Source organism: Alosa alosa, chromosome 8 (genome assembly GCF_017589495.1).
Source record: "Alosa alosa isolate M-15738 ecotype Scorff River chromosome 8, AALO_Geno_1.1, whole genome shotgun sequence".
In the NCBI taxonomy this organism is placed as follows: domain Eukaryota; kingdom Metazoa; phylum Chordata; class Actinopteri; order Clupeiformes; family Clupeidae; genus Alosa; species Alosa alosa.
Window position 1 is genome coordinate 19395872 of NC_063196.1, and position 22442 is coordinate 19418313.

The window sequence follows — 22442 nt, forward strand, 5'->3', positions numbered from 1 at the left end:
TATCTAATATTTACAGATATCTAGGCTATATATAACATTTATTTTATATTTGGCCTGTTATGAAATCATGTATTGAACAATTTAAGCACAGCTCAGCTTTAAGAAACTCAAATAGTCTAGATGCATGCTTAGCATTTTGTGATCATTAAGGCTACTTTTACAAACTCTTAGTCAGCTGTCCTCTGATTTACCAATATAAAGGCGATATTTGTAACATTTATTTTGTATTTGGCCCGTTATGAAATCATGTGGAACAATTTAAACACATTGTAAAACTTAAAGCCCAAATTTGGAGACATCCATGTATGTCGAACTTTACTGCAAATTCAAAACTGGATTACTCTGGAACGGCTAACTGTACAGGGGACTGCTTCACACCTTTGTGTTCGGTAAGGTCTCCTGTTTATTCTGATATATGTGTTGTCATGTGTTAAAAGAAGGGTTTGTAAAGTATTACACCGAGATAAATGGGTATGGAGATCATGGGACGCAAAACCTTCAGTAGAATGTATGATTAAATTGAATTATATTATTTACTTTTCTCGCGAACCGTTCAACACAGCAATTATCGGCTAACATCGTTTAAAAGCTGAGAAAAAGCTCTTTCATGTGATACGTGTGATGTCTGTGTGATGAATAGGCTACTTCGCGAGTAGTTCAACTGAGAATGGGTGAATTTGGACGCACTTTCTTTCTTGCGCTGCCACTTTCTCTACTGCGTAAATGACTAAATTAATTTGCGCTGTGAATGCTAAGATTATTTTGACCACAGGCTAAATAAAAATCGCTATTATTAGGACGCAAAGCAGAATATTGAAAGAAGGTTAATGCCTATACATTGCTTTCTCACGCTGTTGACATGGGTTCAATCCTCCTCATCACACGTTTTTTTATTATTATTTATTTATTTTTAGACCAGCAACGCTTCCTCAGTTTAGGCTACAGATACTAGGTGGCAACAGAGAGCCTGACCAGCAGTCAGTGAAACGTTTGAAAACTTAACTATGATACTTTGAAGACCTACTGGCTTGGGCAACTGCTGTAGCAAGACAACACCATCAGCCGTGTTAACTTGCTACAATCATCAGCTGACTTCTTCTAATTGTATAGACTAAGTCAAGTACATTTCACTATGACTTATCAACTGGTTCGTGGTGCAAGTACGTAGATGGATGGTTATCATGTAGGAGGTTTCATTTAGGAAGCAGGTTCGATACCCACGTGGAGTTATTATTTGGGTATTTATTTTTTGGTGGCATATTCATGGTCCAGTGTATGTAGCGTACAACAGACAATTTGACATTTAAATATGTCATGCATATTTGTTTTTGTTTGTCTCCAGTTTCCAAATCTGCAAGCGGCCACATCTGTCAAAGAAACGTCATCACTTGTGAAACGTCATCAACGCAGCCAGTTAACATGGATGCCAGTTGCCATGTAACACCGGAAGTAAAAATTCAATGCAATTTCTCCATTGACAATTGACCGTTCGCAAAACCCCACCCATCGAACGCAGATGAGCCAATGGTAGTCCAGTAGCTCCGTGCAGGCAGACATGGCCCGTCAACATCACCTTACGGCTCCATAGAAATGTATTGGGAGCCTTGATATTTGTCCGGCTTTTATGGGATTTTATAGTGATATTGAGTTGAGTGAGTTGAAAAGGACAGTCAAATGACATATGTGGGATTAACACAACACCGATACAGAAAAATGCCTTTCAATCTTGATTACGTTTTCTGTAATTATGTTAAATTAGATTAAATTCTCTCGTCCCAGATCTCCACTATTTTAAAGCAAAGGGTTATTCCTTAGCAAACCATAACTAAACAGTGCTCCACCACATCTGTGGATTAAGCCACACAGTCAACTCAATGTAAGTAAGATAAATAAAGATGTTAACTGTTTTCGGCATTGCTTACTTACATTGAATTGACTGTGTGGCTTAATCCACAGATGCCATGGCCCAGTGTCTTTGTAACATGCATGCAAGTCTATCTAGCACAGCTAACGTTAGTTATATCAGTGAATCATATGAGTTTTGATACATGTGTCTCCATGTCATACTGCAGTCTTTCAACGGATTGTAAATGATTGTAAATGAATTTAGGTCCGTGGCTCTCTAAAAGAGTGTCCCTAAAAGAGAGTCTCTTGTGCTGTAACTTTTACAGAGTCTTAAAAGCTACTGTACCATTGAGTTTCTAGACAACTCCGTTCTGAGTTTGACGGGCGTAGTAACAATAACTAGGGGGCGTGGCTTTTGCGAACGGTCAATTGACCTGTCGCTAAGCGCCACCCTTAGAACGCTGATGAGCCAATGACAGTCCAGCCTCAACGGCACTCGGACATCAGCTCGGACAACTCCATAGGAAACAACAGGGAGGAGGCATAAAATGACAAATTAATAGTTATTTATGGAGTTTATTAACTCAAAAAACCCTGACGGATAACCATGGTCAAACGTTTTGCTGGGGGACGTTTAATACTGATAGCCGGTGTTGTGTGCCTTCTGGTTTCTCCACCTACTGGTTTCCTTGCGCGTGCATGCGCTGCAGCAGTTGTCAGACATTCACAAACAAGTTGTTTTTAGGCGGTTTGAAGTCGCTTTTCATATACGCCATGAGCGCTCGGCTACATTACAGCCACTCGGACAAAAGAAATGTAAAAAATATGTTTTGAAAACTAGCATTAAACTGGATTCGATCCCGCAAAAGCAACACATGCACAACTCTCTCCAGCCTGATTCCCTCCTTGAGCCAACTAATACCTGGCTGTTACGCGATACAATTAACTATTGTAGGCTACCATCAATTAATAACGTAGGCAACACCCAGGTAACATGTTGTCCAGGCTATCTGAAACAAGTGGTTGCCCTTTATCTAAAACAACGGAAGGGGCGGGACTTCGCCACTGTCCCAGTGACGCCACTTCCATTTGCCTCCATGGGACCTATCTTTCAAAAAATTTTGAATGCCAGTCTATGGCGAAAAAGAAATTATTTTCTGGTCCCGGTTGACTTGTACCTTGAATTACCCATATGATGTTTGTCAATTTTAAAGACAATTTTTCATGTAAAGACATTTGCAGTTTGTTTCGTAACTATTGAATTACAACATTGTGAAAGATCGTAATTCCAACGACTACAAACCCATCAGTCGCGCTAGTGACGTTAGCTCATTCACAGCCACACTAGATTGTACAAGCATACCAGCAACAGGTCTTAATTGGGCTTTCCTTGCCGATGAAAATACCATGAGTCAAAGGATTAAACACATCAGGTAAGTTGTATTTGTCCATAGACTGTACATTAGATACTGTTAAGTGACATAGCAGGCAGCAAGATGCAACCGTTAACTAGCATAACAGCTAATCTTATCGTTAATTACGTTGGTGACAATCCCACAATCCCACAGTGATGCCTCTGATTGGTGGAAAAGCCGTCATAGTTTGAAACTTTCTCAGCGAAAATTATTGACAAAGATGGCGGAGTATTTTACTGCCTATGGCGAAATTAATGTGATTAAAAACTTTCTTGACGAATATTGGTACTTGTATCAACAAGGATTGTGGTTTATACATCACACGAACTTAGTCAGGGCCAATACACTATCAAATAGACCACTGTAAATGTTAGTTTAAACACTCAAACTTTTCAGGTAGCCGACAGGCTAACCTTTAGCATTTCCGACATAGGGAGGGAAAGTAATCTCATCGCCATCTAGTGGTTGCGTTCCTAGAGTTTAGCGGAGTGGATGGGATTTTTTTTTTAGAAAAAATATACCTCGGTGCACATTGGGATCTTAATTTAATGCCTTCCATATGTTAGGCACTGGGGTCACCTCTATTGCTTCAAGTGGTCATACCTTATTTTTAGGATCAGTTTAATTGTTTTGAGTTTTTGTCGTAACACGGTGATAAGGAACTACAGCTGCATGTGACGTCACATGTTTGGGCGCTTAATCTCTAACTGATCAATACACAATTTGCTTAACTGGCTTAACATATTTTTGTAATAACGGAACGTGATGTAAACCGCGTGGTAATAACCTTTATGTCAGGATAACTGGTGTTGTGCTTCTACTCACATGAAGAGCTAGCTGTAAGTGTTAAGTGTCAATGCTAACCAGGCTAATAAACAAACCATGCTACCGTGAGTAACGTTGAAGGGTAAAGTCACGTGACTTCTTTTGTAGTTCGTTTATGAAACAAAAGGAGCAATTTCGATTTTCTTAAATAAGGCAAAATAGGTTTTTTAAAAATAGGTCTGTGGGACTTACAGTATTGGAGCTGCTCTTCGATAGGAACGCAACCACTTGGGGCGCTGGTTTTCACTTTCCCTCCCTATTGAATGTCATTACATAATGCAGCTAACATTAGCTTACATGCTGCAACACAGGTATGAAATATATTATGTTTTAGTATGTGTCCAAAGGGGTGAAAGCCACTTTAAATCGGGTCACATTATTGACTGTTGTGTGTCCGAGAGTCAGCTTGTGGGTTTTGTAAGGGCCAGCATGAGGGACAAGACCTACAAAGTTGTGGTGAGTTAAGCAGGGAGGTTGGTAACGTCAGAGAATGTCTAACGTTAATGCTGCTACTTAACATTAGCTAGGCTACTGTAGCCTTCACTACGGTGTACATTTTAGGACATGTATCCTCAGCTGTCAGACTCAGGTGTCAGACATCAGATGAAAAGGAGTCAGGTCTCAGGAAAAGCGGAGTCAGACAGCGGTTTTCCTGAGACCTGACTCCTTTTCATCTGATGTCTGAGACATGACTGTGTAATTCTGTAAACTTGACAGCGGTTTTCCTGAGACCCGATGCCTTTTCATCTGATGTCTGACACCTGAGTCTGACAGCTGAGGATGTCCTAAAATGTACACCGTACCTCATACTGTATGATTCATATCAATCATTAATTAATATTTGTATTAATTATATTAATTAACATATCATTTAATTAATATTTTGTGTAATAATTCACGGCAAATTAATAAACTGAATATGGTGGTCCAAGAGCAGACCATACACCGGTCCATGCATCAGCCCGACTGAGCAGTGATGACAGCATAGAATGACAGTCAGGTAAGCACTGCACCATGTTGCTAACGTTAAAGGACCCATATGTAAGATTGTGGCCAAAAGTGGTACTGCAATCACTTTCAAATTACTGTAGAGAGGTGTATCCCCTCCCCCTCCCCCCTGACTTGAGGTTGCCAACCCGGATACCAAAACACTACTGACTTTGTGATTAGTAGATAGGTGGAGGGTGGCACATCAGGCCAAAACACAACATGACATGACAAAACACATCAACATCAGTTGAGGGCTGCAACTTCACTTTTTAAATGACAATATCCTGACCAAATTACTGTTGTCAGTGATATAAGTATTTGAAATGAACATGATTTCTTAATGTCTAGTGACATATCAGGGCCATTTTATGATTAATTGAGATATATTTCTTACATATGGTACCTTTAACGTTAACCGCTTTCACACACACACGATATAAAATACACGATGATAAATATAAAATTCAATATCAAAACACTTATTTACACGATTACTCCTGAAATAACGGTTATTAACTGCACATTCACTATATAAAAATCAAAAAGGGTTCACGTGCTGTCGCCGGTTGGAAATGGTTTAAATGGCAAAATAAATCGCGTCGATTTTGCCTATATTATTCAGTGAGGCGCGGTGGTTTATGGGATGAGTAGTTCCTTCTCTCGGAAATGAAAATATGTACACAGTCTTGTACCTTTGACTTTTTTTGGATTTTCTCTTCGTTTTTTCACTCAAAATGATATGTTGTATGCTTATGAGTTATGCCGTAGCTGGTTAGCCTAAGACATGCTGTAAAACGCTTTAGATACGGATTTTTCCAAACGTCAATGGGACAAATGAATGGGAATCTTACATCCGGCACCTAACCGCATTTTGGCTGTGGGCGGGACTGTGCAGCTCTATACTAGAGCTTAATAATGTGCTCTTCTAATATGCCATTGAGCAGCATCACTTGTTGGTGTTAGAGCCTCCGATCCTCAACATCTAGAAAACAGAGTGGCTCTGGCATAGTGTTGTCATGATACCAAAATTATGACGTCGATACAAAACCTGCCATAAATATCTTGATACTCGATACTGAAGCGATATCGAAATCCTAAAATATCTGGAAAAGAAAGGACGCAGGCCTCCTCCAAGTGTATTGAGTCATTTGTGTTGAATTTGGTGCACTTTTGGTCAATTCTGGGTTTCAAACTTCTAAACTTCCTACATAATTATTATTTTTGTAGTCAGATAAAATAGTAGTTTGTGTGTGATTAAGCCCTTTATTGTTTGTTATAGCTCATTTATATTGTGTGATGTTTTGGCAATAAATTACCTTTAAATAGCCAAAGTAGGCTAGATCAAGGTCAGTGTTCAAATTACTGCATGCAAATCACTTAATGCTATGCAGAAGAGCCTAATCTTTAGGCCATCTGATGTAGGCTACCCTAGGCCTTCCTGTTTTTATGGGATTTCTTTGACAGTTGCAAAGGGAAAAAAGTGAAGATGGTCTTCTTTGCTCCAGTGTAATTTAATAAGTACGTTTCAACCACTCTTTGGGTCTAAATCAGATAGGCCTATTATTACATTACATTTGGCTGACGCATTTTTAACCAAAGCGACTAACAACATGGTAACAGTTAAGTTTTAAAGCAATTCTCTCAACAATTTTAGGACAATTTAAAAATGGTAGAGTACAGTAAGAATAAGTGCATCAGTGAGTGCTGTTTTTAAACAGTTGAGTGTCAGTTCAAGACGGATGGTAAGTGCTAGGATCAGCAAGACTTGTTGTAAGTGGTGCTATGAGAGGATATGTTCTCTAAAGAGCTGGGTCTTCAGGAGTTTTTTGAAAATGGAGAGGGATGACCCTGCCCTTGTAGGAACTGGCAGTGTGTTCCACCAACGAGGAACAACAGATGAGAAAAGTTTGATTGGCCTGAGCCGTATCTGTTGCAATATCTGTGTGCATTCCTACATTAGGTCTATTTCTTTGATAGTCAACATCATTTGCTACCACATAACAAATACCAAATAACAATACAAAAGTTTCTTACAAACTTTCCTGCATACTTCTTTAATGTGCTGCAGTCAGATGGGTTCCCTAAAGACATAACTAGATCTTGAGCATCTATTACCAGTGTTGAATGAGCAGTTTTTGGACATTCCATCTTGCTAGACAGCACTTGAGTGAGGATGACTTATTTCCACTTCACAAATAACCATCGCTATCTGCAATAGCTACAGTACAGGGACATTAATCAGTTCAAAGGATTTGTCCTAGGTCCACTTCCCTTTCAGCATCATATGCAGTAATGATGCACTGGAGAATGTTTCTTTTTGTTGCACTATAAAGGATATCTTGTCTAAATTTTATTTTTATTTGCAAATAATGCAATCTCCATAGCACTCTTCAGCAACCCTCAAACATGCATACTCTTCCATTTTGCATGGCTGGGATTTGAATGATAGGAAAGAGCACCAGTGAGATGTTTTAACTAGGCAAGCACAGTCGCCTTTACAGTAAAAAAAATATAGTGTAAATCCTCTGTAAAGACTGACAACTGTTCATAATAGTTAGTGACAAAGTACTTTCTACAGAAAAATGAGCAGTCACCTACTATTCCATCAATTTATTATCAAGGAATCTATTTTGCTTCTAAACGTCATACAAGTCAAGTCGGCTTTATTGACAATTTCTTTACATGCACTGGTCATACAAAGAATTGAAATTTCGTTTCTTACTTTCCCATGCAGACATAGACATACTTTAAATACAGACATAGACATACTTTAGACATAGACATAGCCATAGACTATAAAAAATAAAAATATACAGACATACCACATACAGACATTAAAGTGCGAGACTGAAATATAGAACATATATCAAAATATAGAAATATAGAACATATATAAAAAAAATAGAGGTAGTTGTGTTGTATATTTACATAGTCCTAGCGTAACCTTCTGACAGAGTAGCAGTGGCAGCAGCATTGTGGCAGAGTGGATAAAGCTACTTGCAAGTCTGGTGGTGCGGGAGCGGAGGCTCCTGTACCTCTTTCCAGAGGGCAGGAGGCTGAACAGTTCGTGTGCAGGGTGGGTTGTGTCCTTGACAATCATTAGTGCTTTGCGGGTGAGGCGGGTGGTGTAAATGTCCTGCAGGGAGGGGAGTGGGGGGGTTAGGGTAGACAGGATCCTAGGTTCCTGGGTGGGTGGGGGGCTGTCAGTGATGGGAGAGTGGGTAGAGTGTTCAGTATCCTGATTGCTTGGTGGATAAAGCTACTTGCAAGTCTGGTGGTGCGGGAGCGGAGGCTCCTGTACCTCTTTCCAGAGGGCAGGAGGCTGAACAGTTCGTGTGCAGGGTGGGTTGTGTCCTTGACAATCATTAGTGCTTTGCGGGTGAGGCGGGTGGTGTAAATGTCCTGCAGGGAGGGGAGTGGTGCGCCAATGATCCTCTTAGCTGTGTTAACAATGCGCTGGAGGGTCTTCCTGTTCTGATCTGTGCAGCTTCCGCCCCACACTGTGATGCAGCTGGACACGATGCTCTCGATGGTCCCTCTGTAGAATGTGGTCATGACGGGAGGCGTGGCACTTGCCTTCTTCAATTTGCGCAAGAAGTAGAGGCGCTGCTGGGCTTTCTTCGCAATGATGCTGTGTTGGTGGTCCAGGAGAGGTCATCGCTGATGTGCACCCCCAGGAATTTTGTGCTGCTCACTCTCCACAGCATCTCTGTCGATGAACAGTGGTGGCAGTTGTTTGTGGCCTCTCTGAAAGTTGACAACAATCTCCTTGGTCTTGCTGACATTCAGCAGGAGGTTGTTGTCTTTGCACCATTTAGCCAGCAGGTCTACTTCTCTGTAGTGAGCCTCATCGCCCTTAGTGATGAGGCCCACCAGTGTTGTGTTGTCTGCAAACTTCACCAGATGGTTGGAGCTGTGAGTGGTTGTACAGTCATGTGTTAGCAGTGTGAAGAGCAGGGGGCTGAGCACACACCCTTGTGGGGCCCCCGTGCTCAGGGTCAGAGAGCTTGAGGTGTTGTTCCCGACACGTACTGCTTGTGGTCTCTGCAACAGCAAGTCCAGCAGCCAGTTGCAGAGGGAGGTGCTGAATCCTAGCTTGTCCAGTTTGCTGATGAGATGTGTGGTATTATGGTATTGAATGCTGAACTGAAGTCTTTGAACAGCATTCTCACATATGAGTCTTTATTGTCCAAGTGGGTGAGGGCTGGATGGAGGGCAGAGCAGATTGCATCCTCCGTGGATCGTTTGGCTCGGTATGCAAACTGGAAGGGGTCCAGGGTGGGGGGTAGGGTGGCTTTGATGTGTGACATGACTAGCCGTTCGAAGCACTTCATGATTATGGGCATGAGTGCTACAGGACGGTAGTCATTGAAGCATGATGGTGATGATTTCTTTGGCACAGGTATGATGGTGGCAGCTTTGAAAAGTGATGGGATGACTGCTTGCTCCAGAGAGGTGTTGAAAATGTCTGTAAAAACATCCTTCAGCTCTTCTGCACAGTCCTTCAACACTCGGCCTGGTATGTTGTCTGGGCCTGCTGCTTTGCGTGGGTTAATGGTGGCTAGTGTCCTCTTCACGCTGGCAGAGGACAGGTACAGGGGTTGGTCGTGGGGGGGAGGTGGGGTTTTCTGTGGGTGAGTGTCATTTTGTGCTTCAAAACGGCCGAAAAAACTGTTCAGGTCATTTAGCAGAGAGGTGTTGTTCTCACAGCTCCGTGGCGCAGGCTTGTAGTGAGTGATGGCCTGTATGCCCTGCCACAGGCTCTGTGCGTCTCTGCTGTCTTTGAAGTGTGTTGTTATTTTGTCTGTGTAATCCTTTTTTGCCTTCCTGATGCCCTGGGACAGGTTAACCCTCACTGTTCTTAGGCCAGCTACATCTCCAGCTCTGAAGGCTTTGTCTCTGGCCCTCTGGCAGTCTGTGGACGTCTCCTGTCAGCCATGGCTTCTGGTTGGCCCGAGTGGTGATGTGTTTTATTTCTGTAACATCATCGATGCATTTGGTGATGTAGGAGGTCACAGTGTCTTCCTCAGTGGAATACACTTCCACAGTGTATTCCTCAATGTCAATGTGGTTGTTGTGGGTGGCAGCTGTTTTGAAAATATCTCAGTCTGTTGTTTCAAAGCAGTCCTGAAGTTGTGATACGGCCCCCTCCGGCCACACTCTCACGTCCTTCGGAACTGGTTTGGTGACTTTTGCTCTTTGTCTGTATCGGGGCAGCAGCAGGATGCTAATGTGGTCTGACTGTCCGATGTGGGGGAGGGGTTTGGCTTTGTAGGCTACTTTCTGTTCTTTCTTTTTGTAGGCTTCTTTCTGTCATACTGAATTTTAGCTATTATTTCAATTTATATTTTAATTTGAGCTTATTTTCATTTGCTACTTGAGGGTCATTGGGGTAATTCCTGTCCTGTCCCACAACATATCTGATACATAAAGAGTATATTAATGCCTTATTTTTTGCAATTCCTATGATATCTGATGGCAAAACCAAAAAGTATGTGAATTATGCTAATTATGCTAATTAGCAAGCTTAAAACTCAAAATTGAGCTTGGTAAACAAAATATTTGAATTCAGCACCCTCAAATTGTGTGAAATAGCCCCTTTACTGACTTTTCCTCAAATTTGCCAACAGGACTTTTTCTGAACGTTTGCAAGCTATCTGCTCTCCCTCTATTTATTTCAATGGGCATGACGCCACTGCACACACACACACACACAGACAGAGAGAGAGAGAGAGAGAGAGAGAGAAAGAGAGAGCACATTACTAATATGTGTACAGACACTGATCCAAAAGTGTACAGTAATGACGCACACTTGGAGTCACTTTAAGTAAACCAGTTAATCAAAAGCGACTTGAATGCATACATCATAGGAGTATGTGTTTGTGGTGAGATGAACTGGTGATTTGTCAAAACCTATGCCAACACTTACCTACGTCATCCGGCCATATTAGTACTTAAGAACAAGCTCACAGAAATATCATGAAACTGCAGGAGCATACACACACACACACACACACACACACACACACACTTCTGAAGTGTGTGTTTGCATGTACTGCTAAAAGAAAATCACCCCTGTCTCTGACATCTAACCGACAGACTGAACAGCTGACCTGATTTGCCTGACATTAGCTATTACTGTAATGGTGCAGTCTGTGATTAGAATGCAATACACGTTTTTGTCAAATTCAGCAGATTGCTCCACATTGCCCTCTAGCTGTCCTTGTAATGTGCGCACTGTAAAGGGCAAAGAAGCATAATGGTTTAGACTGAGCCTTAAGCAGTTTCAGCCAATCGATGCTGTGCTTCAGGAGGATGGAAGGGTTGTTGAGCTCAAATAACAGCAACCTTTCGCAAGAATGGTAGACTGTACCTTTATTAGATAGATAGATAGATACTTTATTAATCCCCAAGGGGAGATTCAAGAATGTCTTTAGTAATTACTGTAGTTTTGTGTTGTAGGCATATTTATCTGAGCACATATATGGAGCATTTATACTGTATATCTGAGCACAGTATATAGCATAGGATAAGTAGCATACATTTTATCTGATCATATTTATCTGATATAATGTATAAATTTGTGTATTTTGAGCACCATGGGTTTGAGAAGAGGTGCTACAGTAGGATAGAATGCGTTTCACTTTTCCTGTGCATGACAGGACGTCAGGCATTTGCACATGATGTGTGTGATGTCCCCCGTACAGTCAGAGAGGAGTGAGTGGCTGCAGTTCCAGTCCGACCTGCAGGTGGCAGTAGCAGTGGCCGACCGGCTTCGCGTGGAGGCTGAGGAGAGCGCCAGGGAGCTGCGTTTGGGCCAGCAGGAGGCGACAGAGCGCCTGGAGGCCACACGGACGCTGCTGCGGCAGGCCGAGAGTGACCTCAAGGCTCTGAGGACCCAGCACGCCGAGACCTGCCAGCGCCTGGAGCAGGAGCAGCTCAGGGCCCAGAGCAGACAGTCACGGCTGGACAAGAGCACCCAGACCAGGGCGGCAACAGTGGAGACAGCAGAGGCCAGGCCACCATCCAGGATACCAGCGCAAGACTCTGGGAGCGGCCGAACGAGTGGACGGGAGAAAGCAGAAGGGGGTGATGGAGACGGAGATGGAGAGAGAGATGGAGAGAGAGGCGGAAAAAAGACGAGGGAGGAGATGGAGTCGAGGAGCGAGAGGGGGAGGCCAGGGGAGGGGTCGGCAGGTGAAGGAGAGGTGAGGGCGTGCGGGAGGGGAGTGGTGGATTACGGCAGGAGGACTCTGCCAGGGTTCGGACTGAAGGATCCGCGGAAGATCGTCATGCTGTCTGAGAGGTCCAGGTGAGCCTGCACAACAAGTCTAATCTGTAGTTTTCATGTCTATATAATGCAATGTAATATATTACCCTAATATTGTAATGCACTAGCCTGGAAAATCCAGACCCTGGTAATCTAGAAAGATTAAGGGTCTGGCCACGAATAATGAAAATGGCCCAACTCATGGGGCAGCACCAAGCATGCGTTTGAAAATCTCACTGCATGCAATTGGATCACATTATAGCCAATATGTTTACTGACTGATTCCGGACCTCGACACATTTGGATAACACTACGACCAATGTTTACTGACTGATTCGTTGCAGCGCTGTCGTCATCTGTTTAGCTCGCCTCATGGCCCGCCTATATCAGATACACCGATGTGATTGGTTCCTCGCGATGCAAGGGGTAAAAGTAACGTGCATCATTACTCAATGCCAAAGTGTCTCGCAGAGACAATAGGCTACTTGCACAAGGGGCGGGATAATCGGTTGTCTTTCAAATTCCCTCAGCACGCAATAGGATAGCGCTACAACTAATGAGTCCCATGCATTTTCCCACCAGCAGAGCTAGTTGGCTAGTTTAAACTTTTGCCAACTTAAAAAAAGCTTAACTCGTGTCATGCTGTTCGCCAACCTCAACATCCATCTTCTTTGTTTTCAAGTAGCAGGGAATTCATGCCGAACCGTTGCAACTATGCCATCAATCATTATGTTAAGCCCACCTACCGACTCTTTACACAATGTGATTGGCCTTATCAAAGTTTAATTTTTCCAACTCGCAAGCCAATGGAGAGTTGCTAGACTACCCTGGCTAGGGTGCGTCTAGATTTCTAGGCTAGGTGGATTATATTCATCAAAGTTTTAAAGCATTACTGCTTATAAAAACTGTAGGTTTAATCTGTCTTGTCCAGTTCTTTCTCCGCTTAAGCCAGTTATAGGTACAGTAGTTTACTCAACTTTTAGTTGCAACCCTGTATAATTGTTGGCTCAGTGATTTCCTTCATATTTGATGTGCAGGTGTGATCTTCTGTCCGTGTTGCATCCCATCCAGGAGCCTCTCCCGGCTGCCCCTTCCATCGGAGTCGCCCCATGGCGGTGGTGTTGGCTTCACCCAAACAGCGTCGGACGTGGTGGGACCTGCTAGCCAGGTGAAGCAGCTATAGGATTAAGGGCCTCCGCGCCTAGCCGCCATGGACATAAGTGCAGCGACACCATATGTCACCTGCCCACATACACACAGCACTGACATTTTCAGCTGCAAACATTCGATAAACAGTGGATTTTTGGTGACGAAAATGTAACTGAATCGCTATCTACAATTTGGCGGTGAAAGGCTTCGGTGGCGGTGTGTGGGGTTGCTATGTCTGAACATGTGTGTTTATGTGTTTGTGAGAAAAAAATGGGGAGAAAAAAAGGAATGTTTGACTGAGAAGTAATCTTATCGGGGTTTATCACAAACAAACTACCTTCAGAAGTTTTCATAACATTTGAGGCAGCTTTGGCAGACTCAGATACACAATTTGTTCTCTCAAGCCTTGAATCACTGAGTCCACTCTCTAAACAGAGTGAATGGAGCTTAAGTGCAGGCAGTTCTCACAACTGTGGTGGGTCTCTGTCCTCAGAGTCAAGAGCCGGGGAGAGATGTGGGGAGAGGAAGGAGACTGGACCTACTCCTGCAACGCCAAGACAGCTGGTCCAGTTTTTACACAAGTGTGTTGAATGTTTGTGTGTGTGTGTGTTTATGTATGTGCATGTGTGTGTGTATGTGTGTGTGCATGTGTGTTTGTGTGTGTGTGTGGATGTGTGCTTTACGGAAGGCTGGGACTTTCAAATTGTTTTCTATTTGCATGTGCATCTCACAGGTAAACCAGATGATGACCAAAGCATTGATGTGTCTTCAGTCAGTAAAATAAGGTGAGGCCACTAAGGATCTGCCAACATACACATACACACACTCTAACTAAAGGCAATGATACTCCAAGCAACTCATTGAGCACTTTTGCTGGGCAGTCTTCCCGAGTATCATTATTTTTGGCAATTTCCCATTGATATAGGGTTTTTTTTTATCAGAGAACTTTAGCCCAGGAACATTGCTCCAAATGTTGCCCCATGTGTCATCCCCTTTCCACTTTGCCCTATGTCATGGGAGTCACCTCTTCCCTCTCTCAGCATCTCTCTCCCTCTTGTTCTGCATTAATATCAGGCCTGACGATAGCTTCAGTATGCTGCTGCGTCGTCATGGCGGATCCAGGAGGAACTCTCTCCTACGCTGGTGTCAGAGACGAACTCAGGGCTACAAGGTCAGCTCTTGTATATGATCAACCTTTGAACCATTCATATTTTTATCCCATGTCTCTATGAAGAGGTTATTAAATACCCTACTAATAGCCATTTGTGTATTAAAGTATGTCCTTTATCTTATTGCGTGTAGTTATGTACAGTAGTTGCTTGTTAACTGCTGTGGGTTTTCTGTTGCCAGAACATTGACATCACGAACTTCAGCACTAGCTGGGAAGATGGCTTAGCCTTCTGTGCGGTCTACCACACCTACCTCCCCACGCATATACCTTACAGCACACTCAACCCAGATAATAAGGTACACACACTCGGACATGCATAGATCACATATGGTCAGGAAACTAGGCCCATGTCACACAGCATTCTAACTTTAACTTACGTTAAATAGTTATACACAATCAACATCTTTACAGTTGTCTCTAAAAGAAATATTGTCCCTAAGGATTAACTGGAAAAACATTTTAAAGACCCACTCCAACCTCTTAAATCTCATTTTAGTTCCTTTAGTTACATTTTTTTCCTCATGAAATATACAACAGATAGTATACATAAATAACTTGTATCTGTGTCTGTACTAACTGCATCTGCTTTCAGAGGGAAAATCTGGATCTGGCATTTAGGACTGGAGAAAGTGTGGGAGTAGCAGCTACATTGGTGAGATATAGGCTACTGTATACCTTTATATATTTCATCATTTGATTCATTTTGAATATTATTTACTTATCCATTTGTTTGTATGCTTGTTTATTTGTTTACCAGACGGCAGAAGAGATGTTGAGTGCGGGGGGACCAGACTGGCAGAGAGTTCTAGAATACGTGGAGAGTATGTTCCGTCACTTTGAGATGTGACGTGACGAGCGTGCTCTGAAACCTCTTCACACCACGTGAACCACGTCTCTTTTCTCTCATCTCATTCTTTTCTTCAAGTGAAGTAAAATTATATTGATGTTTCGTTGCACTTTGGAGCAGCCTGCTGGCTCGATATGGGAACTGTCTACTGTTGGCCAAAGCAAGCGAGCAAGGACTCTTGTTCTGAAGCCTGAGACTTCCGTCTGGAGTAAAAGATACTCTACTCAATAGAACTGTAACAAAGATGTTTCTTGAAGGCACTTTATTTTGATGCACTGTGATGGTTCTGCATTTGTAAATAGTCAGAGGAATTGTGGGCTCTAAGTTATTTTCTCACTGTCCTAATGGATAAACATTTCACACATCCAACCAAAAGTAAATATTCCTTCTAATGATTATAAAGACAGACAATCAGTATCCTCAACAACAACAAAAAAACAGACCCTGCCTCGTGGGCAGCTGTTTCTTTCTGTCAATGTTTCATACTGACACCTGAAACACCCCTGATTTGGAGCCATATGACAATACTCATATGCAATGTGAACCTGCCTTATTTTTTATCATTTGTGGAAAACTATTATTCCTAATCATGGCACAAGGCATTATATATCCTGCAACCAAATTATAGTGCTGTTTGGAAATAGATAATAAAGTGATGTGCTTAAAGGTGCAGTCAGCTGCACAATTTCAAGCCCATAAAATGTTTTTGTCACATTCAGCAATCATCTCCTCACGACCCAACAGCTGCCCATTTCAGTGAGTACACTGTAAAAAACAGTCTATATGCAGCATAGGCTCCAAAAATGGCAAACAAACAAAGTGGGGGCAGCCTATACCCCAAACAAAAACCTGCGTGGAGTTTCTCTGAATACTGAAGGGAGGGCTGAGTTACCTCCCTGCGTTTCATTTGGTCCTTGGTTAAAATAGGCTAATGTTTTGGAAAAAAGCGTCTGCTCATAATTTTAAATAATAAACACAAACAAACAGGACTTCCTGCACAATCCCTGACTGCACCTTTAATAAACAGACAGTGGGAGAGGGAAGAACATTTGTGGTGGGTGGGTGGGGGTATTTTTATGGAGATTCTACACTACAGCATAGGCTACAAGTAAGCTTACAAGACTTCCTGACAAGATGTGACATTTTGCTTATTTTAGAAAACATACTCATAAGGGTGACATTACAACTGTAATGGATTATAAGTGACTTCACTGAGCTTTGTTGTAGGCTATGTATTTTATTTTCTTTGACCGAATTAAATGTCAAATAATTTTGGCTTGACCATTTTTGCCTTGAGATCATTGTTACATCAACCTTTCAGTAGGTGACATGTAGGCCTAGGTTAGGCTAGCATAGAGTAGGCCTATCTGAAATAGACATTTACAAGCATAGGCCTATCAATATCATTGTCTTCGGTTTTGGGGCATTCGATATTGGAGCCAGAACCGGGTTCAATAGATCTAGACTAAAGACAAATAAACCAAAAGACAGTCTGAGTATTTAATAATCTATTTCGTTATCTGTTAAGACATCTGGGAATCCTGTGTCGTCCTCCAACATTACCATACCAAGTTGGACTTATCTGTGAATTAAAAAAACATGACGTATTAGCCTATTCTATAGGCTACATTACCAACGTTATCAGTGCAAAGAAAAGACTCGGGTAGGCTATAGCTACTCACAACTCTCCTCGAAGTGTCTTCGCTCGATGTTTTGGGCACTCGGAGTGTGTTCCATCCAGCCGGTTCGCTCCACTGACCGAGCTGTTTTCAGCGCACTAATATCGTAGGTATTCTGAAGATGACAGCCGAAGTGCCTCTTCTCTGGTCGTTGCCAGCATTTACTGTCAGCTTCAATTCGACACCACGTCTCTCTCCGCACGTTTAATTCGGACAGTTCGTCGTGTTTTGCCTTTGCCATGGCCATAGGCATCACAATAAAGATGGTTTTGTCGCAACCTTTGAACACTGCCGGCTGTCACCAAAAGCAAGGCAACAGGCAACGTCAGTTCAGAAACCTGAGAATGTGCGTCCGTAGCAACGTTGCAAGACATCAAACAAGTGGCTAAAATGTGACTAATAAATACTAGCATTGTGATATCATATATGACCAACCACTCTTAGAATATTGAGGGATGATGGGATTACCGTTCTTTTGAGGTAAAAAAGAGAGTAACAGCCCAGTGATAACTAGCCAAATTGTGCGCCCTCCCTCTTTCGTTTATGGAGAAGAGATGCCTTTTTTGCCTATTTATTTTTATTTGATATGGACATTGCACATTAATAAACATGAAATGCAAACATGCCATTTCTGTTGTCCATGGACCGGTGTTAAACGGTCAGATAGGCCCTACACCACAAAAGAATACACTTCATGGTATATGATAGTACATAGTAAATGTTAAAGGACACAAAGCACATAACAACAAGAAATAATAATATAGCCTAGGCAGCATAATTTGCCGGTAAAAAAACAAACAACAAAAAAACGCAGACATTCTGTTAGAATTGGATGATATAGGTCTGATTGCTGATTATCCTCCTATTTAGGGTGGATTTGAATGTGGTGTGTATTGTTAAGTCTCTAATGTGGGTTGGTATTGAGTTCCATTCATGGGCAGCTTGAAGAAAAAGCAGATTGACTGAAACTACTTTTTTCTGAATGTAATTGTGCAGTCCCCTCACTTAACTAAATTTCTGGAAAATTGTAAAAAAAAGTATACTTTAATATAAGACAAGACAACCTTTTCTTACTGGAATGAAAACTTAAATCATTCAGTAACTACCTGAATAGTGACTGCTGCAGCATCAAAAGATATTTTTATTAAGTAAATGTGCCACATTGTGCTGCTGTGTATATGGGCAAACATGTTGTATGCTAACTGACAAATAGAATGGTGGCACAGAGTAAGTTGTTTTGCATTTTATGTTATATCTTGTCAACATGTCAATACAATTTAACACAAAATAAACAATTATAGAAACAATAGGTTAAATATCACTTGTCAAAAAAAAGGTTAATTACCAGTTGGGGTAATCAAAAATATCCAGCAACTTTTGTTAACTGTAAGGTCTATGAGACCACGTTGTTACCAATACACATTTATTAAGAAATAATAACAATCACAAACCAACTGTTCATTTTCAATGATAGTAGGCAAGCTGTCAACCGATGTAGAAGATGAGACATATATATATATACACGTTTTAAAACATACAGGCAAATTGGCTGCTGTTGGCATTCATGGTTCTCCCTCCATTACATTATTCAATGTTTCCATTTAAATATAAAGGCCTTCTCAGTCAGTGCAACAAAACTGTCATGTGGCATCTACTTTGTGTTTCCTCTGCAGACAGAAAAGGTAAGATGCACAGGACTGAAAATGTGTTAAAATGTCAGGGTAATAGGAGCAGGAGTATAAGGAATAAACATATGCATTATGGAAATAAGCACTTTAAACTGAGTAGTCTTTTAACATTAGGTAGGCTGTATGGTACAAAACAGACATGTCTGAAAAGTCATTATCATCAGCATAAGCAAAACACACATCTATTTCCAAATCTCTAACCTGGGTAAAAATGAATAATGGCCTGTGCCTTTATATTATTTGAGCACATGTAACAGGATCAGTAGCCTGGACAATGGCATTGGCTTACATGTTGGCAAAGAGGGTAGCGGTCCTTCTGTTGAACTGAACTCCAGACAAATGCCATGGGAATGTTATAAAAAAAAATGTAATGGAATCCCATTAGACTACGAATGACCCTTTTGTAATGAAAAAATGCTCCTGCACTTTTTCCAATTTCATTTTTTTTTTTCACAGAATGACCATAGTAAAGTTATGTGGTTTCCACACAGATCATTGGCCAGCCTAGGAGGCTGGGATGCCTCCTCCAATCGGAGGTGTTGAAAGAGGTGGTAGGAGGAGGGACTTAAGTTTGACAGACATGGCTGCGATTTCTGGGTCCTGTGTTTCATACATTTTCACCAGCCTGGCAAATTTCAGGACACCTAGAAAAAAGACATTATTATTATCCTTAATTAATCCTTGTATGGGCTACCTGTTCATTTTAGAGTCCAGTTCAAGATCGTTCTGATTGTTTTCAAGTATATTAATGGGCAGGCCACTGATTTCATCCATCCCCACCAAGTCCCCAGGTCTCTCAGATCTACAGGCAAAGCCCACTTCCAGGTAACTCGGTCACGGCTCAAACAAAAAGGTGACAGAGCCTTCGCAGTTGCAGTGCCACGGCTGCGGAACCAATTGCCCCTGGACATTAAAAATGCTCCCTCCATCTTTGCTTTTAAGTCAAGGCTCAAAACCCACCTTTATTCTTTGGCTTTCCAAGCTTCCTAACCCTCCTTCTGTCGCCATATCTGTAACTCTTCATGTCTCCTACTGTTGTTGCTGTCATGTTGCTGTTGATCTGTGTCTGTCTGCTGTTGTAGGTCTCACACTGTATTTATTTGTTTACCTTTTTCATTTATTTTATTTTTATGTAATTTGTTTTGTTTTGTCAGTGAAAGCTGTGTTTAAATTAAAATTTAATTTATAAATAAATCTTACCTACTTACTTACTTACTATAATAATCTCATGTCATTGCTTTGTTTCTGATTACCAAGTCATTTTGTGACGCTGAGTAAAGAGCACTGATTTGAAATAATCAACCCAGCAGGTACTACAACCAGCCAGGGTACTAAAAATAAAAAAAATAAAAATAACATGTGACATAACTGCAAAATAAACACAGCTGAAACACCTACACATGCACATAGATGCACTTCCATGTGTCATCAGAAGCTACGCATATCACATTGATCATGATAGCAACAAAGAGAACAAAAAATTACATAATTAGAGAACACATAATTAGAGAAATTACATAAATAGAGAACACAGCTAAGTACAACATCGATGACACAGACAGATTCCAGCTCAGACCCTCCAGACCTTACCTTCGCCCTCGTTGTTGAAGCCGTAGGCCTTGATGACCTCCTGCTGGATCTGGGTGGCCACAGGGAGAACCAGCTGGAGCATCTTGCCCATGTCGTTGCATGCACTCTCCCTGGCCTCTTCCATCCGCGCCGCGTTCTCCGGCACAGAGAAGGCCTGGATCACCTCGCTCAGTACCACTGCACACACACAAGCATGCACGTACGCACACACACACACACAACGCACGCACGCACACACAACGCACGCGCGCACACACACACACACACACGCGCGCACACACACACACACACACACACACACAAATTAATCACACACTTCGGTTCTGGACTACTGGATCAACAACACTGCTCCAATCTATTCCATACCACCCTAAACACCCTAAATCTTACTGTGCAACTGTCTCCACCATTTTTTGAAAGTGTACATGAATCAAATGTGGCAACTACTGATTGGTAGCCCTATACCTCGAGCCTGTTCCACTGTGAGTGTGGGTTGCTGCGCAGGGGCAGATGCCATTTTGGTTCTGTTGACCACCGCTGGGTACTAGAGGACCTGCAAAACAACCAAACACTGTGCATTAAGAAGAATTCTGGGCTACCGTACTTGACCTATGCAGCAAATGTAGCCTAGGCTACAGTATTAAACGTAGATGTTCATATATGTTAAAATGTTAAATGTTCTATCTAGAGTCTTAGAAACTTAGAACACATTTATCTCTGATGCTACTGTCACATTCCTCTCCAGGTGAGTTTATCACTAGTTTCAATATTTTGTGTTGTTACGAATGAATAAACTATTTGGGGTTTGACAATTCACAGTCACGGACTACCTAGTGCAATGGAATGTTAAATGTTTTAAACCCAAAACAGACCACTATCCATATAAATCACAACAGAATAATCACGTTAGAGTCCGACAGACAGGGATGCATTCATTCACACATCAAATGTCGATAAGAGCTATGTCTTACCTTAAATTTCGTGGGCCTATATCTGACTTCGCTATTCGTTATATCCACCAGATTACCTACAGCACAAAGTTCAACTTCATGGAATACAGGGTCTTTAGTCTGTATTCGATATCTAATATAAATACAAGAGAGACATTTCAAGTGAGCCCACCTATGTTTTTCGAGGCGACAAGAATTACATAGTCAACTTCCGGCCCGGCGAAGGATGCCGGGATGTTGTGTCATAATAAAAGTCATGGACTTTTACGCTCACTCTCGCATTGCACATTTCCCATTTCCTAGGGTTACAGTTTTTCTCGATTGCTTTGACCTGTTTGAAGAAACTGGGATCCACTTGGTCTTCATGAACATCTTCTTTTGCACAGCAGAAGTCAGTTCTTTGAAGGCAGAATTTGCTTTTGCTGCATGTTTTAAGTGTTTTGAGGGAGCAACATAGCCTGGAAAATCCAGACCCTGCAATCTAGAAAGATTAAGGGTCTGGCCACGAATGATGTAATGACCCAATTCGAGGGGCGACACCAAGCATGCATTTGAAAATCTCACTGCACGCAATTGGATAACACTAGACCAATGTTTACTCTGACTGATTCCGGAATCATAATTATGAAGGGTCGCTGTGTGTTTTGACTGGAAATGAGTGCCTGTCAACCTCAGGTCAGGTCAGATGAACTGCATATGAGTAAATGATGACGGCACAATGACAGCTATACTCCCAGAGTGAGTTCCTGTGACCCCCTCACCCCCGAATATCCTCTCCACACTAAACAACACCACTCAGTGCTAAACAAATCAGTAGCATCACTTCAACCCTGTATACCAACACAAGTCCAAATATACACAGGCTGCTGTGATGTGTTCCAGTTGCAGGATGTGCTTCCAGGAAGAGAAAGTCACGGTGGCCTTGCGAGATCATTTCAGGGTCATAGGGAAGTCCATGACCCCATTCTTCTCAACTGTCCTGTCTCAGACCCTGGGAACATAATGTAACATGCACGTCTTGAT

The 22442-nt window shown here is 42.0% G+C and overlaps 2 protein-coding genes across 2 annotated transcripts in view; one reads left to right on the forward strand and one right to left on the reverse strand.

Moving 5' to 3' along the window:
• The window catches only part of LOC125299370 (cytospin-A-like), a 23657-nt gene extending 6745 nt beyond the window's left edge, over positions 1 to 16912 (forward strand). Inside the window, exons 5-12 of the mRNA XM_048250619.1 lie at positions 11783 to 12387; positions 13417 to 13513; positions 13988 to 14075; positions 14228 to 14279; positions 14569 to 14665; positions 14845 to 14961; positions 15258 to 15317; positions 15423 to 16912. Of these exons, the coding sequence (XP_048106576.1) occupies positions 11783 to 12387; positions 13417 to 13513; positions 13988 to 14075; positions 14228 to 14279; positions 14569 to 14665; positions 14845 to 14961; positions 15258 to 15317; positions 15423 to 15512 (1206 nt within the window). The 3' untranslated portion in view covers positions 15513 to 16912. The remainder of the gene's footprint in view (positions 1 to 11782; positions 12388 to 13416; positions 13514 to 13987; positions 14076 to 14227; positions 14280 to 14568; positions 14666 to 14844; positions 14962 to 15257; positions 15318 to 15422) is intronic.
• A 1507-nt stretch (positions 16913 to 18419) lies between these two features.
• grcc10 (gene rich cluster, C10 gene) lies at positions 18420 to 21649 on the reverse strand. The gene is made up of 4 exons (XM_048251290.1): positions 21441 to 21649; positions 20935 to 21022; positions 20470 to 20646; positions 18420 to 19523 (listed from the first exon to the last, which is right to left on the reverse strand). The coding sequence occupies exons 2-4, from the start codon at positions 20984 to 20986 to the stop codon at positions 19384 to 19386; spliced, it is 369 nt and encodes a 122-aa protein (XP_048107247.1). The 5' UTR covers positions 20987 to 21022; positions 21441 to 21649; the 3' UTR covers positions 18420 to 19383.
• Positions 21650 to 22442: the final 793 nt, after the last annotated feature.

Bases quoted from the DNA above. Each gene is read 5' to 3' on its own strand.
- grcc10 (XM_048251290.1), bottom strand. From the start codon at position 20,986: ATGGCATCTGCCCCTGCGCAGCAACCCACACTCACAGTGGAACAGGCT. The intron at 20,647-20,934 runs GTATAGGGCTAC...GTGTGTGTGCAG, and splicing joins CACAGTGGAACAGGCTCGAG to TGGTACTGAGCGAGGTGATC. The intron at 19,524-20,469 runs GTAAGGTCTGGA...TCTTTTTTCTAG, and splicing joins CTTCAACAACGAGGGCGAAG to GTGTCCTGAAATTTGCCAGG.